The sequence below is a fragment of the Buteo buteo genome, chromosome 8 (genome assembly GCF_964188355.1).
Source record: "Buteo buteo chromosome 8, bButBut1.hap1.1, whole genome shotgun sequence".
NCBI lineage: Eukaryota > Metazoa > Chordata > Aves > Accipitriformes > Accipitridae > Buteo > Buteo buteo.
This window is the reverse complement of record NC_134178.1, coordinates 39,345,963-39,365,594: the sequence shown is the minus strand read 5'-3', so window position 1 is coordinate 39,365,594 and position 19,632 is coordinate 39,345,963. Positions and strand designations below refer to the sequence as shown.

At 42.3% G+C, this 19,632-nt stretch overlaps 2 protein-coding genes across 8 annotated transcripts in view; one reads left to right on the top strand and one right to left on the bottom strand.

The window, feature by feature from the left end:
• Positions 1-19,632, top strand: part of FILIP1L (filamin A interacting protein 1 like) — a 212,393-nt gene that overhangs the window by 34,152 nt on the left and 158,609 nt on the right. For 6 of the 7 annotated variants that reach the window (XM_075034236.1, XM_075034234.1, XM_075034239.1 and 3 more), the window contains one exon: positions 16,308-16,450. Coding sequence is in view for 1 of the 7 variants with exons in the window: in XM_075034239.1 (XP_074890340.1) it covers positions 16,439-16,450 (12 nt within the window). In the remaining 6 variants the exon portion in view is untranslated. Of the gene's footprint in view, positions 1-15,379; positions 15,733-16,307; positions 16,451-19,632 lie in introns of those variants that run through there. The other variant, XM_075034235.1, reaches the window with a different exon arrangement.
• CMSS1 (cms1 ribosomal small subunit homolog) overlaps positions 1-19,632 on the bottom strand; it is a 244,960-nt gene that overhangs the window by 66,966 nt on the left and 158,362 nt on the right. The gene's annotated exons all lie outside the window — the stretch shown is intronic.

Below are 19,632 nucleotides of genomic sequence, written 5' to 3'. Positions count from 1 at the left end.
TCCAAAAAGAACAGAGATCAGGAAAGTGAGTTGTAACTGAACCTCCCAAAAAAGACTTAATTTGACTTCTACATAACTTAGCTAAACTGTGAGAAGCCCACAGCGCGTTTTCTTCTTCTTCAGCCTAGACCTAAATAAAATCAGCAGTAGAAATCTCTGCTGAAATCATCAGCCTCAGTAAAACTGTATGCAACATGCTTGCCTGTAATTGCTGGACATGGGTTTTACATCAAGCTATGCTTCGTCCTAAAGTCCTACTAATCTAAACACTAACACACAATGCTCATCTCTCCAGGCTGGTTACCACAAACATGGCTCAGAGCATGCTAGAAGATGGTCAAGTGGTGCTCACGTGCCTTCTGCTAAATCCAGTTGCCTCTGCTATTTTTTAATTTGTAAAAGGTGAACAGGGAAGGTGAAAGGTGTAAGACTTGCCAGACACTCTCAAATTACCAGCTAAAAAAAACAGCTAACAGGAGAGGGAGTAGGCCTTTCATAATCTAGTGAAAATGCTATGTCAGTTAGGAGGCGTATGTTTGTCATGTTTCTGTGACTATTTGTGAAATGTGCTTAGTGTGTACACTAGGTACAAACTCAAAGGAATTGAAGACAGACAAATTTGATGACCGTTTTTCCTTATCACCTCCACAATCCTATAGTCTTCAAATGAGCGCAGAAACATCAGATGTCCCTGACATCCAAATCTGACCCTTGTTAACTGATACCTGTCATGTTGCACCGATCAGCCCAGTAAGCTCTTTTCACCCAAACAGGGCAGGGTAGGTGCAAGTAAAAAGCAAATGGTCAACAAATTGAAGAAATTAATAAAATGTAGCAATATCAAGTAAAACACTACTATGTCTGCAGTTTCTTTTCAGACTACAACCAGACTTACCCCCCACCAACACCCCCAAGGACTAAGCACTCTTCTTTAGAGGAAATCTAACCTGACTACTTTACATGCAGCACTCTACAAATCCAAACAATTGGTTAATTCTCTTGACTTTGACTAAATTAAAGTGTATTTGATAATAAAGTCTATGAACTGTAAATTCTGTTTGGAACCACCAACTGGTGGCCATCTTGCTGAGCAGGTAACTTTCTTGTATTGAAAGACTCAAAACTCAAACATGAAATGAAATAAAATTCCTAAATTCCTGCCTGTGGTTGGACTTGCCTCAAAGGGCCTTATATGCATCTACAAAATATAAACAAAAAATATACAATCCTATATCTCCAGAATTTATGAATATGATTTTTTTTTTTTTTGCCAAAAGAGGCAAATATTTAATTTGATGTTTCTTTCTTTGGCTTTTCCAGCAGAAAATAGAACACTTGATTTTGATTATTGGCCCTGAAAACTGGGATCTTTTGTTTCAGAGTCAGTCAAGCCATCTCTCTTCATGGAGACACAACTAAAATCAAATGTACACTGCAAACAAACCAGTCAACTGCTACTGGGTTTATAATTTCTCAGGTTTTAACACACTGAAGGCAGAAGACTTCAGGAAGAATATAAAGAAAACAAAAGTTCAGGACTCGCCCCAATCAGATGTACTGCATAGTTTAATTTCGATACTAGTTGGTGTTCACAAAAGCCCCAAACTGTCTCAAGTCAACTCCTAATTATGCAGGCAAATTGGGAAAAGATGACCAGAAAAGACTACAACATAAATCAAACTAACCATATGTACAATTAGGCTAAAGCACATGTATACCATATTATTCTTTCAAAAAACCCTAGTGACTAGATTTCTGTAAGAAGCTGATGCAGGTTTAAGGAGCAGTGGGCACCATAATTACATCAACCCTTACTCTGCACTCATACCTTTCGCAACCATTTGATGCACCAAAAGGTGTTGGGAGAAGTCTTCCTAATCCAAAATCCAGATAGCCATCAGAGTTAAATGAGAGCTAACATAACAAGGAGTTAACCCCTTAAATAAGCTATTGTATGGCTCTGTCCAGAGGGATTTCTCAATTGCTATGAAAACAATGTTCCAAATCCAGCTTCCATTGCTAGAATGAAAACAAATGCTACAAAGAGTATCACGAGATGGAGGTCTTCACCCAGCCACTGAGTGGAATGATGGGATCTCACATGCTGCTGCAGTTACCAAATTTAACAGTTTTAGTATGCCCATAAAGACAGGCTTCAAACTGACACTATTCCAGAGGTCATGGCTCACAGATTCCAGACAATCCATCATCAAAACCCTTCAAAAGTAGCAGCCAAATTTAACATCAGCACCTGATGGGATATTATTAAACAGACAGACCTGCACTAAAGCATTCTCACATAGGAGCTTACACAAAGCCCTCAAAAAACATGTGTTACCACAAAATACACTTAGTCACCTCATCTGATCTCAGCAAGCAAGCAAGCACGGGTGAATTCACCTTGTATGGCATTAAAATCAATGCTGCCGATTCAGTGCTTTACCAAAAACGCTTCTTTCTCTAAAGTAATGATGAAAGCCCTCCTTCTTCCATATTCTCTCCTCCATAGAGTTCTTCAGGGTGTTGTCTTCTGCTAAAGACATAAAACTTAAGTCTTGGCCATTTACGCTTACTAAAAGATAAGAACTCGTTCATCTTCCCCTACTGTTAGCTTGTCCAAATCCCAACTCAGACTGTTTCTGCCTCTCCAGATTTCCCCTTTGGTGACACCTGAGTAAGCAGCTATATTTTCTCTATACAACTTGGTTTCTTCTGTCTTTTTTCTAATTGAACTGCCAGAAGTTTTTCAAATGGAGGAAAAGTCAAGCTAGAAACTTGGTTTGGGGCAAGGGAGCTGCTTTGGGTTTTAACTTTAAAAAATGCATCATGTATGGCTCATCCAAACTAGCAAGATTTTAAAATTCAAAGCAAAGTAACCACGATTAACAGATGCTTTTATAAGTACAGTGCTGAGTAAAAACTAGCCACCAGGCAAATTCTAACAAGCCAAATTGGCTAATGATCAAGGAAAGAGGTGGTTGCATCCAGCTGCAAAATAAGCACTATTTTTAAAAAATGTTTTTTTTAACACAATCTTTGGAATTCATAGACAAATTTTATTCGCATTTTCTGCAATGAATTGTTATAATAATGTCCATCAAGAGATGGAAGTTGTGTTCTAATGTTACTAATCCTCTTATCAAAGTATTTTAGACATTGATCACAGCATTATGAGGAACAGCCAAAATGTGAAGGCACAGAGAGCATGAAAGGAATGCCAAAGGGCATCCTTTCATAGGGGGAATGAAAAGGCTTGAAGGAAGCACAACGGGATGTCACCGCTTAATTGTCAATGCTAAAAAAAGTCAGTTTGGTTATATCGCTTCCCTCACTGCCTTTGTATCAATATTACTAGCTCAAGCTCCAGCTGCTCACCTGGTACTGTGCAAAACCTAAAAACATATATGGTTACCAGTAACATGTTTCAATTTGTATGTTCATGATTTATATGATTACAGGTGGATCTCATTAGGAGAACAGGCCCTATAGACAGCCCAAAAGAGGCGAGGCTGCCAGCTCCATGCTCCCAGGTGCAACCAGTAGCAAGGCTGAAAACGTATTCTCAGTAGGCACAAGCACTCTCAGAGCACAGGCACACACTGTACGTACACAGATATATACAGCCACCATACAGGTAACACACAGCCCCTCTCTGGCTGAACAGGAAGAGGTCCACTAGTGAGAACATATGTATTTTATATGTATATACATGTATTTATGTATGTGTGTATACTTACATATATACACACACGTGTCCACGCACATGGACAATACGGATCCCTTCAGCAGCTGGGCTCAGACACTCATTCCGCCCAGTAACCGCTCCTGGATCCCCGTCCTTCCAGTTGCTGGCACCTGGACATACGGGCCCCCAAAGACACTGCGCCACTCCAGCTGCTGGCACAGACCGGTGCACACACATCCAGAGCTGCCTGGGACTCCTCTGCTCCACACACATGTACGTGGCTCCCAGACCACTTCACCTTCTCACTGGCCCAATCTTTTGCTACTGCTTCCATAGTCAACTGCACATCCGTACCCGCTCTGAGTGCTGCACCAGGGATGCACGGGTCTCTGGCCTCTGGTCCCACTCCAATGGCTGGCACCTGATTTCACTCACTCGAGTGTCCCCAGGTGCTGGCACGCAGGCACGGAGACCCTGCAGCCCACAGTCCCACCCCAGCTGCTAGCACCCAGACCCTTGCTTGCTCCAGCTGCTGCACCACAGTTGCTGTATTCAGACCCCCATTTAGACACACAGAATAGAGAGTCCCTCACCCAGGAAAGAGGAAGAGAGGAATGTAAGACGACAACAGCACAGTCTGTCCTGTCAGGCACAGGGCACAGCCAGGCAAGCACACTGACCAGCAAAGTATTTAGATGCAACTGGTCCTTTTTATGCCCTTAGCTCTCTATTTTCCCACACTTGTTCCTGCCCAAATCACCTAAATGGTTCCCTTTGCCTGCCTTTGGTTCTTCCCTTAAACATCCCATAATAAGTACTGTGCAATCCCCAAACGCTCTTGCCCTGCATCCCGTCATGTGTGCCGTACACCTCGGCAGCAACCCCTCCTGAGTCCAAAAGGTGCTCTGGCCTTGCCTCATCTTGATGGGTTTCAGGTCTGGACCCTGGGGCTGAGGCTCTCCTGGGACAGCCCTGGGAAGGGCCCAGACCGGGCGTCCCTTCCTCCCAGTCCTTGGTTCAGGTTTCTGCCTGCCGTTGTGCCTCTGTGCTCCTCTGGGCTTGTGGAGGTGGGCCTTTGGTGGGCTGATGGCCCCCATGATGGCCTGGGAGGAACCCAGGGCAGGGTGCTAGTTGGGAGCCCCTGTCCGCCTTTGTGCTCACATAACCTAGCCGATGTTCCCATGCAAGAGTCATCTGGCAATTAAAATGCCCTGCCCCCACCCCCAGCTTTCTTTTACTTTTCAATTTATTTATTTTTTATAATTGGTGAACATCTGCTCTTCCCATTGAGCATTTGGGATAATTTAGAGGAAGAATGAAAGGCATCTGTAATAGAAACACAAACAGAGGCAGTGAGATCAGACCAAACAATCCTCACAGAAAGCATGAAAATAAATTCTAGCCAAACAGAAAGGTGAATTTTCCAAATTCCAGTACCCTTCTTTTTAGAAGGGGATGCATTAAGTATTTGTCTGTGATCTTTTTAAACTGAAAGTTTATTATCAGGCAAAGAACCCCATAAATCTCATTTAACATTCACCCTGACTGTGGGTACCTTCAACCCAGCCCAACCCAGAGCTCACGAGCTGACACACGGGATCCTTTCAGCTGGTCCAGCACAGCACACCTTGGGAGGAGTGGCGGCCGGTGCAGCAGACAGGCCTCCCTGGCCAACGTGGGAACGCAGAGCTGGGCTGTCCGACCGCACTCCTGCTGGAAGTTATTTTTGCTTTCTGACCAATCACTGCACCCAGCAGCCCGGTGCGCTCGTGGGGAATCGTAAAGAGTTTCGACCAATTCTTTCCAAGCGTGGGGAAAATTACTGCTGCTTATGTAATCTGTCTTTTGCCAAACGTGAATCTGGGAGCTCAGCTGGGCTGACGTTAGTATTTCTTTCAAGTTAAAGAGCCAAAACATCCTTCAGTCTGATGTTCTTCTGGCTTCCACCATTGACTATAGATTCTGCTAAAAAGTTACATCACAGTCCTAAATGCCATCTAGACCACTAGGACCGAGCAAGGCGTTTTGTTTAAGTTACAATTCAGAAGGCAAGATTTGGGGATACGGGGACACTGAGTCACACGTAAGCAAACAAGCAGCAGCAGCATTATACTGTGTTAGCCCCACAGGTCACAGGTGCTACACCATACCCGGTTTACCCATATGACAGTGGGCTACCTTGCGGCTCCTGGGAAGAGGCAGCCCCAAATGCCTTCAGACAATTTGCAACCTTTGCACCTTGTTTCTTAAATTGGAAACTTACTTAACCTCTTAATTAACAGCGCATATTTGTATTGTTTTACACACAGAGCCTGTTCATAGCATAACCCTTGAAGAAGTTAATGGAATTCTTGGTTTTCTACACCACTTAATATAATTATGCAGCACTAAAAGACGACATACAAGCCAAGAAGTGAAAGCAGAGGCAATTAAGAAGGATCCCTCTCTTAACAAAAACAACATACTGATTATTTGTAAGCCTTTTCATAATTTTCAGGAAATGGCAGAGATGCATATCAATTTCAAAATAATAAGCATTAAATAAATGTAGAAAACCAGTTGAAGGAAGGCTGTTATGGAAGCCTTTTACAGCAGCAATAAACCCCAAATCCTGGAAGACTTAAAATGGTCCAAGACCACATGTTCTTACCAAGTACAAGAACTGGCTTATAAACTGCATGTAAATTAAGATCAAAACAATGACAAAAATCTTCAGATCACATCTGTGATGAGAAATGGCTCACCCAAGAAAAAGGATACCAACCTACCTGCCTCCACTGTGACTGAGTTTGGGTCGATTCTTTCAGACAAGTTTCTACTAACTTGATTGATAAAATCAAAAAAACATCGTCTCAAGTTTAGAAACTTAACTGTTGTACACTTATCTAGGGAAAATACAGTCTCTTCTGTTCATCTCATGATACCTTAAAACAAAAGAAGCCATGAGGGCATACCAATGTGAATAGGTGTGACAGAAAACACTAGCTCCCTCTTCTTTAAATAGCTTTGGTCTGAAAAGCATAAAGGGGTTATTGCAGACTTCTCTGCCCACACAACTACAGATGGATGACTTCAGGTTAGCAAGGTTAAGGAAACAGCTGAAAGCAGCAGTTCCATTTTTAACTGTCTTTAATTCAGAGGTTCCTAAACACTGTCCAACAAGGAGCAAATTTAAACTAAACAGAAGGGTGGGTCTTTTGCGTTCCCCTCTCCCCTGATTAGATTTTAGATAATCCATGAAAAGGACAGTCAGTTAGTGCCAATCCTAATCCAACCTCTGGGTCTGTTACTGCTGTAACTGAGAGGGGCAACTAAGTTTTTGTTATTCTCAAAACCGGCATTCTGCAACAGCAGATAATGCTTCTGCATTTTTCTTGCATTCACTGCTAATAAACTTGATGAACTGGTCTACAACCCTCCGCTGACTGAGCATCAAGCCAGGTCTGTTTTGGTAACTGTGGGCTTCTTCCCTTTTCACCATTTCCTCCAAAGCTGATTCATACTTCCAGGGTTCCCAGTGACTTTAATGAGAGCCACCAGCAACATTAAGGGATGCTACTTTAAAAAACAAAAATAAAAAAAACCCAACAACAAAAAAGCAAAACAAAGCGATGCAAAGGCAAAACAGTTTTGCTTTACTTGGTCTGGCTAAGCATAAAACAGCAACATAAAAATCCTACTTTAAAAAAAATTGCTATAAAATTCTTGGTTCCTTCAATACTATATTCCACCTGAATCTTGCATGTAGAGCTAACAGTAAGACAGCCTTAAGACACTTCCAGACACCTCACTACAATTTTTTCTGTGGTAAGCAGACTAATGTCAATGAACCAACTATAGGTGTCATTAAAGTAATGGGAACCTGTAGCAGGGGAGAGCTGGGGCTCAACACTGGCGTCAGTGTGTCTTGGGCTGCTCTACACTTGACTCATTTCTAGATATTCCAACATGGTCCAAATTGTGAAATTTACTTGGGAAACCTTTCAGACTTCCCTAAGTTATTTCTGTCATAGTAAAAAGTAAAAACTGAAGTACTGAGATATCTGATTTCAAACAGCATGATGAAAATCTCACTATAGGGAGAGAAAAAAAAAATATATGGTTGATTTGGGCTATGGTTGCTGCTTCTGCTGTTTTGCTGCACTTTGTTTTAAGTAAAGGCACATTTTTCAACAGTGACAGACCTCAGTAACAACTTATTAGCTATAACTTGTATAGTTAATCTTTGTTAGATTCTCTATCACCTGAAGCCTTTAAATCAATATTGGGCACCTCCTCAGAAGATAAGCTGTAGCTCAGCCAAGTTTATTGAGTTGTATAAAAACCTGCTAGATTAGGCTCTATGGTTTATGTTTATGTAAGATTGCAACCATGACATAATGTCTCTAACCTTAAGTATCCGCCAAGCTATAAAATACCCAAAATACAAAGGCCCTAGGAGCTACTAACTCTAATGGACACAAAGGTGGGCATGTAAAACAGACTGCTATGTGACAAACAAGAAATAATCGAGTGCAGTAACTCCAACAGGGGCAACTGCGGTGAGGTATGGAAAAACACTGCAAGCACTATTATGCCACAAATACAGTGCTGAAAATAAAAATTCACATATTATAAGAGGACAAACACAACTACAGAACATATCTGTCTTACCAGTGCCATGGCAACTGTAAGAGAAAACACACACATTGACCTGAAATAGTAGCAACTTCATCCAATTAAGAACATTGCTTATAAGGGAACAAGCAAGACCCGGCTGACCACTTATCCATAAAAAAGCTGGGAATGTTTTCTGTTTCCAGACAGTGTTTCAATGCCTTCACTATTTAAAAAAAAAACAAAAAAAAAAAAAAGAGAGAGAAGAAGAAGAAAGAAAGTAAAAAGTGGGTTGGTCCCTGATTTTACACTCCCTGAGTGCATGAAGTTAACAAGCTGAACAGATGCACATTTAAGGGACATCTCCTAATCCAAACCGTCATGTTTCCACCCACTTTGGGACCTGCTGATAAACACAAACTCCCTTAACCAGTCCCTGATCCTACAGGCTGATCTAACCCTTACACAAGCACCCTGCTCCTTTCCCTCACGAAAGAGATGATGACCTGCTCACACAAATCAGCTGACAAATTCAAAATGAAACAGCTGAAATCTGCCTGGTAAGGGATTAACTGGCATTTCAGCCCTGTCTGTCCACTGAACAGCCTTCACATTACTAAGATTCACCACTCTAATGCCATTAACCTCAGTGAATTTGTAAGAAATGCTGCTGTCCACAACTGGATGGACCTGTAAGAATGGTTTTATGAGGTTGATTCGAGACTGCTTCCTAAAGAAAACCTTGCATGATATGTTTTACCATTGTCTATCAGACATTGTCCCTTTCCACTGCTGGCCAATTTCAAAAGAGAGAGAAGTCCTGAAGATAGTAAGCTCCCAAAAATCTGGTGGGAAATCAATGCAAAGAAAGGTGATTATAATCAGAGTGTGTGTGGAAAAAAAAACGAACAGTTGAAGTCTGCCATTGTAAGTCTTACTTAGTGGTACAGCACCAACACTCTTTCTAACTGGACGTAGCACACACTGTCTATTGCCTAATGGAGTTTTCAATGGGGAGCACAGTGAGATTACTGCAGAGCTGGAGATACCCAAGCAGAAAAGGACACACATGTAGTCGTTAGTACATCTTCAGGCCACAAACAGGTTGGATTTGCTTGTTTAAACATAATATATTTTTCTATTAGCAAATGACAATGTATGTATGTTCACAAGTTCTCCACATCTGAGCAAAAAACCAAACCAGAAAAACCTGCCTAGAATTATGTATTATTTACCATGTCCTACAATAAATCTAACTGTAACAGAAATAAGCTTACTCACATACTGCATTGGACATATAAATATTGTCTAACAAGCAAAAATAAGAGCTAATTAGATTTTTTTTCTTTTTTAAAAAAGTCATACAAGTGTGAAACTGTGAAAAGCTGACACATGCATATACCCCTCGTGCCTTTACCATGACTCAGACAGACAATAGTCTGATTTACAAGTATTTCATGATTTTGTGAAAACAAGATTAACATGGAAGCTGTTCTGCAGCTCTCAGTGACCTGTTGGAACCACCTCAGTACAACTGCTGTGCTCATATTCCTTCCCAGCAACGTAAGCCTGTAAGCCACCAAATGGGAAGGAAAAAATGGCAAAACAACAGGGTTTTTTTGCATTTAATAACCAGTAATAGTTTGGACTGCTATTCTCTACCCTGCTCACTGACTTTTAAAATGCTGTCATTTAAATGTCTAGCATACCTTATTTCTCATGACTGCTTGATCCCATTCTCCAGCCTGAAAGCCCTAACAACTGCTGCTGTTCGAAGCATCCAGAACGTTACTTGCACATACTTTATAAAAATGGCACTTGCTAGTAGAAGCAAAGCTTTTAAAAGTTTGGGGGAAATAGCCTTGGGGTTTTCCCCTTCTCAGAGCTTAAAGTTTTATGAGCGAACCTAAAGGACTGCCAGACTTCTAAAGTGACAACACATTACGAAAAAATTTCCTATGTGTTTTGCAAATTTGAAGTCAGCCACATTTCACAACTGACATCAGGGTTTTTAATATCAGCTCTAATGAAATATAATTCTCCAATGACATAGCTGTGAAGTACAGCATTTTCATTTCACTAGCTGGCAGAGAGGTTTTGGCCTTATTATTATTTCTTACATACAGCCAAAAGTGTTCTAGGCCCTGCATGGACACGTCTGAAGACAAGGCCTTTTCCTTGTATCTGCTGTAAACACTGAGACCGCAGGGTATTCCGCCTAACAGAACAGGTCGGATGCCTTTTCACACAACTGCTACGGCCAAGTTGTATGTTAGGACACAAGAATATGAATACAGTGTAAGGAATAGCTTGCCTTCATCTTCTCTACAGTTTCAATTTCACTAAATCTCTTTGGGTGGGATTGGATAGTTTCTAGTTCAGGAAAATTTCACTGTTTTTTTTAAAAAACCTTTACAGTCAATGAAGACATTCTAGCCATCATCAAAACCCCGAGGGGAGCAGGGGGCAAGCTGAGGATTAAAAAGATAGTTTTGTTTTTAAATCTGGTTCTTGCCGAGGTCACACTTCTTCTGCTGGATGAGTGCAATATTTATTTTAAAAGTACAGACAGGTACACACACAGCTCACGACAGCTTAACCACACATCAATAAAAATCAGAAAGCTCCCATTTGCAAATGACTGAACTAATTACGGAACTGAGAAGAGCTCTTCCTTCCCTAAACCCTGACAATCCAAGAAGTAGGGATTAGAGAAAAAGCCAAAATTCTCCTTCCCTGAGGCCTACACCCCCTTGACTGAGATGAAATAAAGAGCATGGCAGACAGCAGTGGGAAGGGGAGCCTTGCCTACTTAGAAGCCCCAGAGCAGCTGGTAGGAGCACCTGACACGGGCACTTTTTTCTGAATTTCTTGTGGGGACAGGCAACAACAATAACAATTCACCTATGCATCCTGCTCAATGCACGTGTTTCTTCGGGACTCTTACCATGTTACTTTGGGAAAGAAGTGTGCCTCAAACTGGCCGTTCTCAAGACACTTAAAGGCTCTGTAGACTGCACACTGTGCTCTGGGACTGAGCAACAACCCTGGTGTCACCCAGTGCTCAGGGATCCTGACACCCAGGGGACTCCTCTGCACACAGATCCAGCTCCAGTTTAAGAAGGGATTTGAAAGGAGTATCTCATGGCACAGTACACAGTGACAAATCGAGGCCTGACCTGACAGAACGTATGCACAAAGAAGAAAAGGATAAGAGATCCTGACAAATACAAAGGGAAAGCCACTGTTGCTAATCTAAATGCAACATCTCCAAGTGGTGACCATGACAGGAGAGCAGCAGGGTGCAGCATCTCTGCCACAAGGCTGATGCATACGCACTCAGCTTGGGTGGGAGAAAGAATAAGAACCAGCATTTGGCACATTAAATCAAGAGATGGAGAGAAAAGCCTCCAAAAAACACAAGGGATAGATGTCTGGCAAGAATTAACATCAAGGTTAATTTGTGGGGTGTTGCCCTCCTTTATAATTCTTGTGGTAACACCTTGTTGGACTCATAAACGTAAAAGCAGTAGATCAGTAGTAACCTCCCCTTCTGACTGGACTCTGATTAAGGTAACTCAGCACCCATGAGCTCTTTTTGCATCTTTCTGAAATCCTCAAGGATTTGTTTTAATGGGGGTCTGCATACCTGAACTGCAGCCTGAACACAGTTTGAATTCTTAGTGAATGACAGCTGCACATCAGCTCCATTTAAGGCTACAGCAGAAGCTGAAAAGACACCATGTTTAATTTTTCTAGTTTGGGGGGCAGGTGAGGAGGGGAAGAGTCTGCATAATACATTATGGTACAGCTTGCAGTGGCTGTGGTTGCCTCTTGTGATGCCACAGTTCATTTCCAAAAAGAGCTGTGCAGGATGAAGTAAGTGTTATCCTCCAGTTTCTCTAGACTGCTGACAAATATTAGACTGGTCTCCAATGCTGATGGAATACAGAAGAGAAAATACAGTGCATGACCTCCCAAAAACAGGCAAAAACTTTGGTTCTCTCTGGAGGATGCTGTGGGAAGAAGAGGAGGATAAATGGAGCCTGGCAGTCTTTTCCAGCTCCATGCAACCAAGTGTAGTTAGCAACAACGCAGATCTCACCTCTGCGGGGCTGTCTGAAGCTTGCAGCAGATGACAGCACAGTAGGGGATAAACTGCCATGCATGTCTGGTCTCCACAGACGCAAGAGATCATGGTCAGGACTCACCAACGTGCTTGCTGGAGGCTTTGCCTCAGAAAGGAGAGAATCAAAACCATGCAGGGATGGTAGGGTTTGGTCCATTGTAAATGTTGGCGTTTATAATGGAGAACAGAGTGTCACTGGATCACTGTAACAGACACTCATGGTTTGCTTTTCAAAATGTCATGTAATGATGCTTTGTACTGAGATTTCATACAGTAGTTCCTTAATTTAAGTAATTGCATTTTCTACTAGTGGGAAACGGTCTGCATTGACCATACCAAATAAGCTACTGTCCCACCAATCGTATTCCTATAATCGTTTACCAACATTTGTTTTAAGGCACTGCCTTTTCTTCAGAGCACTCCTGCCTCTATTAGAGGACAATGTAAGCCTGAAACCAACAAAATACTCTTCTCCAAAGACAACACCCCTTTCACCAGGCACTGAAGCAATAAATGGCTTAGGAAGGGGAAAACTAGTTAACTAGTTGCTAAAACTATCTAGAGCCCCTGCCTGTGAACTCAAAAAATACTATTTCTCACACAGCTCTAGAGTCTTAATATGCAAAGTTATAATAAAATGGTATTAAAACTTTTACATCTTCCACCCACACAAATGGAGCAGTCCCCTCCACAGCTTCCAGCCTCAAATATCCTGGCATAAAATGATCAGACAAAATAGGTGACTTATGTTTTTACTGGTTCCTCCAGACTATGATGACATTTCCTAAAACATTGAGCCAGGAAACTATTAATGTCTCTGAAAAAGCAGAAAGGGTCAGGCTATTTCAAAGGGCATGTGTTTGCTAAGAAGCCTTTGTTATAAATGTATAGCCCACTTAAGATTTGATTAATAATAACAAAAGTATTTCACATTCACATAATATTTCTAGCTTTAAGGCATATTATGAATGTACTTGTAACACCTCTGTCTTCACCTTTTTGAGAATTAAAATAAGAGGGTTAATCAGCTTGCCTAAGGTTTTGTAAAGCAGTATATCCACTCCAAGATCAGAATTCCCCACAGATCTGTATGTGCTCCCAATCTCAGGCTGTTATTAGAGGGAGAAATGGAAATGGTCTCAACTTACCAACATTTAAAAAAGGAAGACCAGAATTTCTAGATTTATCTCAGCTGAGTTGGCCTGCATTTGGCAGCACAAGTCACGTCCAGCATTTGCAGGTGGGGTTAGAGATTCTTTAAAAAAGTTCTGTGTGTTTTATATACAAGCACTAAACCAATTGGTACTCTAACAGGCGCACAGCACACTACATGCAGGACAGAAAGAGGGATCCTACAGAGGCTCCACAAAACCTTCTAATTTTCTAGCGCATACTACATGTATATACCTCTTTGGTTTGGCTCCTTTGTCAGTAGGTCTGGGAATTGTCAAGGGGGACACAAAGGACTAGCACAACAGCCTTGGAACTAAGGGTGCTCCAAAGGCATCACCACTTAATGCACAGCCAGATTAATTTCACCCACAAACCCAGTTCTGATCCTGACTGCACTGCAGTATGTACGAAGGTCATCTCCCTAACACAGGGGTGCACAGCAGATTTAAACCCAACCTGCCTACAGCATATATACAGTATGATGCGGTTTATACAGAAGAGAGTGCTGAGATGTCCTAAAAGAAGTGCAAGTCACTCTGGTCTTACTGACTCAAGAACCTCACTCATCTGTCATGTCTCAAAGAATCACCATCCTGTCACACCACAAACGCTGTAGGTAAAAATCTCACTATTGCACAGTGCCATCTCCTGGGCAAGCGAGACTGGAAAAACCCCTCACGCTTCCCTTCTCTCTCACAGCATCGGTGTCCCGTGTGCTGGCAGGCCAGGTGTCACCTCTGTTCTCAGAAGGCAAGCCATGAATTCACGGAAAGAAGAGCAGATTGTTTACAGCTTCCACCATGAAATGTGAGACTCAGCAGCCTGCTCTTGAGAGAGGCAGTATCTGCATAGGCAAGCGCCACGCAAACCCACAGGATTAAGTTCACTCTGGGTTGCCGGCTAATCACAAATTAGCAATCAGGGCTTCCTTTCAACATCCAAACAGGAAATGGGAGTGGAGGAAGTGAAAGCTTAATAATTTCGTGCATGTTAACAAGTTGCATGAGCCACTCCAATAAAAAAAGTTTTGCTAAGTGAACTTAAACCTAGCACATTGTCTGCCCCAATGGCAAGCATTTAACACCAAACCACGCATCTTGGAAAGAAAATAGATGCAAACATTTCATTTGACGTAGCTTAGTTTCCAGGATAAGAGGACATCAAGCTGTGAACTAAAGTTGAGGATCCTACTTTACTGTAATCTCAAGTGCTGCGATCCCCAAACCGAACCAGAGGTGGTAATCCTGGCATCTCCCTTGAAACATTCAGTGAAAAAACAGGATTAGAAGGGTAACTTTTTAGTTATCACAAACTGTTAAATCCACAATGGCCTCTGACAAAGGAGCAAGAAAATCAGACATAATGTGTTAGCTCAATTTCTTTCCACTATCTCTTAGGGCTACTGTACTTGCTGGCTCCGCATATCCCATAACATCTACCTGGCGACACAGCAGAGGGTCAGGAAAGCTGAGGAAGAAAGTCCCCGTGCAACAATGAGAATCCTAAAAAGCCTCAAGGAGCAAAGGACTCTCAGGCCTCCCTACCAAATGCAGTAAGGAACATCTCTCTCCATCTTCAGGCCACCACACCACAGCCCCTGGCCAAAGTGGAAAACCTGGCCCTTGATACACTCCTAACTTGGTGCTATCTTCACTGCAGAAGGAATTAAAAAAAGCTTTGTGCAACTGCTGAATAATTCTCAAGAGTTCAAGACAGATGAAAGGCCAGTCTCTTGGTTGCCTGGAGATTAGGGACAAAAGTAAGATGATTTATATGGGTGCATGCAGACTGATGTTTTGAGGGAACAAAACTGCCCCAGGACTACAAGGTTGAACTCTGTGTTTTTTATGGATGTGCCCAGCAAAAAAGAAAAATCTCTTGGAGAAGCTGTAAGACTCAATAGTACAGAAAGAGATGATTTAAGCGGGCTGCATGGAGAACAGAACAAAGGCAAAGGAATTTGAAAAAAAAACAAACAAACAAACACCCTGCTGTCAATATATCCACTGCACAATCTCATTATCTCCCAGGGATGCAGGCAAGAACAGACATATAACATAGTTAGTTACCACGGCCCACAATAAACTGGCTGGAGTAAATAAGGAGCTAAAACTGCATGGGTGCATGCTCTGTACTATGGAGTATGAAGGTAGGTTTTTTCCCTAGCTTCAGCAGTAGAGACACGGGGAATCCTATTTCCAATGGAGCCTTTACCATAAAGTGCTGTCTGCCATAAGCCACCTCAGTGTACTTGTTATACTATGCGCATGGCTGGAAATGCAGACCTTACTGCAGACTCTCAATATTATTGCTCTGAGCAATAAAAAAAGGGGAGAAAGTCTGTTTTACATGTAAACTTCCATCCTGGATCCTCCACGGTCAGATCATTTTCACAGTAGGCATTCCCTGCTTCCAAGGTGATGGAAGGCAGATCAGGTATTTTATCAGCCTGGGTTTTAGACCACCCATTAGCAAAAACTCTCCAGAAGAAGAGTTTTGAAAGCTGAAAAACAATGACTACGTAAGAATGCTGTGTTTGCTGGGGGTTTTTGTTTGTTTTTTAAGACTTAATCATAGGTAGGTATTACCTCTTTCACTAGAAATACTGATACGCTTTCCAAAGGACTTGTATTGCTACCTTGCACTCCAAGACTCACAGTATCAACTGTGTTCAAGCATTTACTTCTGTCAAGTCACTGTTTACCTCATTCACTTCTCTCTTAGGATGTTTGTATCCAGAGCAGCAATGCCACTTCCTACTACGTGAGAAAGACCATGACGACTTTGCAGGACTGCCACCTGCTCCGTTCCCAAAATGACGGCATCTGCCAGAACATTCAGGTTTCCAGCCTGTGATGCTCCAGCAGGTTAGTTGATCTTCACTTAACTTCTGTAGTACCAAATGCCTTTCCTGAAGCGAGAGATTTCCAATTTTCCAACCCTCTCCTCCCAATGAGCAAGGTGAGAGTTTCCAGACAAGGTTACTTTGGTAAGGAGTGCTGGAGAGCTCATATCTGTTTATCAGCTATGACTGTATCAACAATCCACTGCCAAAAAAATGGAGGAGGAATGTGCTTGACAATTCTTAGTGAGAGACAAATTATGATCCATGTTGTCCTTGCCCTGCATTCACAAAACATACAAGCTCATATGTTCCATTTGCTTAAGTGTCTAAAGGAAGACATAGTTGTGACTAGTTTGTCTGCACCAGACACCAGGTAGCTGTTAAATAAGATTAAGAATGATTTCACCATGAGATGCTTGTACTGGATCTTGCTCAAAAACTTTTTATATATTGCATATATTGCTGTTTTGCTGCAATTGCTGTCTCAAAGCAAGAACATTGACAAATATATGCATGACATCATCCAGACGAGGAGACTGTATGTTTGCAGAGGTGTGGTAATACTTGACAAAATAGATTATCTTTTTCAGTCTGTCTTCCAAAATAAAGATTTTCTTGGATGATGAACTCGGGGGTTCCCAGAGTTTTGTCCATGGAGGGCAACTTAATGGGTGGGACATCAGGCTAGGGGCCACATAACAAAAAAATCAATCTGCATGACAGTGCAGAACAGCCACAATTTGAAAATCCCTCTAAGGGTCATACTCCGCAGCTTTCCAGGTCAGCCTCTGGGAACCCCTGAATCAGAAGCTGAATGCTTGTGAGGAATATAACTGATTCTTGTGGGGCTTCTTCCTCCACAAAGACACATTTCTAAAGGTCGTCTTTTTTGTGAGGACTATTGGGCTCTGTGTTACACAAGCAGAAGACTAACAAGGCAAGAGCAGGCATGCTAATCTTTCAATTTATAATCTACTTGTAAATGCTGAAAACAAGTAATAGTCTTTACTGAGAAGGCCTCCAGCTCTAGAAGCAGCTCACGTCATATTTGCATGGTGGTGGAAGGGAAGGGGCTCTTACTACTTAAATCTTCGGAAGACTTTTAAAGTTTATTTTCATAATCTGAAGGCTTGGAAAGGTAATGATAACTTTTAGTATTCTCTAGAATACCACTCTCATTGTGGTCTTGTTGAGTTATTTGCATGATGTGGTTTCTCTGTGGCACAAACATACACAAAGAGGATATATTTCTGCCTTCCAATAATTATCTCTGCAAGCGAGAGAGAGCCTACAGAGGGAACAGTAACAGCTGTGGAGATATACTGCCCTAAAGGGTATCAGCCTCCATTCACATCTCTTCAAGCGGAGGTGACAACTGTAAACTGCACCTAAGATTGGAGCACACAACTGTGCCAGTCAGATGACAATTCAGTCATGGAAAAGTAAGATAAAGAAGATTTCAGTCTTACAGGTGCTCTCCTGCATTTACACTTTCTGTGCATAGTTTCAATGGCCTCTCATTCCCAGAGATTCACAGATTCACAAAGAAAGAGATGTTAGCAACTTGCTCTCCTGTTTGCAGGGTTATCAGGAAGGCTTAGCCAGCTGGTATACCTGTGTCTGCTATTAACAAGGCTGCAGCTTACTTAACTTCAGGCAAATTAATGGAGAACACCTACCTTAGTTCTTAGGTACAAGTAGGTGCAACACAGAATTCCCTTCCACCAACAGAAACTACCTGAGGAACAAACTGTTAGTCTTTCTCAGCAAACTTTCTGACTTTTAGTTCAGATGTTTTGAGGGGAAAAGCCACCAATGAAATGAAGAAGCAAACAGATAAAAATCTCTGGAATGTCCTCTCTGCTCAGAAAAACTCTGCTACACAAGGAGACCTGGCGTCAGCCCCATGCTCCCCCAAGACACAAGGGACTCCAATCAGGGTGCGAGCTCCAGTCTGGAACAAAAAATTTCTTTTGTCTCTGTTAGTCTAGCAGCCCTGCCAATGAACATCTCAAGTTCTGGGCAGGAAAGCATGTGTTGGGTCATGCACTCCTGTCATGCTGGATCACAGGGTAGTGCCTGTGGTTGGAGGACTCTGTGACTCAAACAGTGTTCTGCTATGGTTGGAGCAACCTTGTTAAAAGGTCTCCTGTCAGTAGCAGGCATGACTAGCTGACAGAGATCCGGCTTAATTGGAGCAACCTCCTTTTTGCTTCCCATCCCACATGACAGGCGTGGCTGGTTGAGAAATCAAGGCTCATGCTGCCCCAAGTACCTGCCCTGCCCTCTTATTGAAGAAAAGAAAAGCAGCTGCCTCTGTTGCAAAAGAGGTGCAATCCAGCTTAAGCTGTGGGGGAAAGCAAGGCCAAAGCCTCACATGATGGTCTCATGTTCACTGCACGGACTCTGCCAGGTCTGGTCACCGAGTCAGACAACTCTCAGAAGGTGCTTAGTCCACATGAAATAGAAAGGCCCAAGAAACCTCACTTGCTCTCAGCTGAAGGTCAGACAGTGAGGACACAGGCAAAGTCACACACCTGCGACGAAGGATATGCTGTGCAGCAGGTTTTCTACACTGCAACCAGCCAAAGAGGCTGCATCTGACATGTGGTCTAAGGAATACAGCCTCACTGTTTTCTGTATTTTATCTCATTCTGATCACGAGTTAAACAAGCCAGTCAGCCTATTGTTCTTACCACATGGTAAGCAACTAGCTACATGTAAACAAAACAATTAAGCTCCATAAGGAACTGCTTGCCATTCAAAGCTGAACTAAACATTGCATTTTGTTTTGGGAATCCAAATATGGTAAATTACTGACAGTTAACTATGACTATGGGATTATTTGCTGCACTGAAAGGCTAAGTGGAACAGGCAGCACAAACTGGAACAATCACTTTTCTTCCTCCTTACCCTGTCACTAACCATCTTGAGACCCTTCTGGTCTCCCCGATAGCTGCCTCTTGCTGAGTATCACCTTAGCATAACTAATTCATGATAATAGGCACAACAGAAAGATAAACTTCATATGCTGGCACAGCTGGCTCTAAACCCCTCTCTCTTCAGTTGCAAAACCACCAGGCTCCATCGCTACCCCTCCAGGAAAATAGCTCTGAGTTGTTAACCTCTTCGTGTATTGGGCAGTCAGACAATTCATTAGGGGATGGCACTGCACACAGATTCACACCAACTCGTTATTTTCTT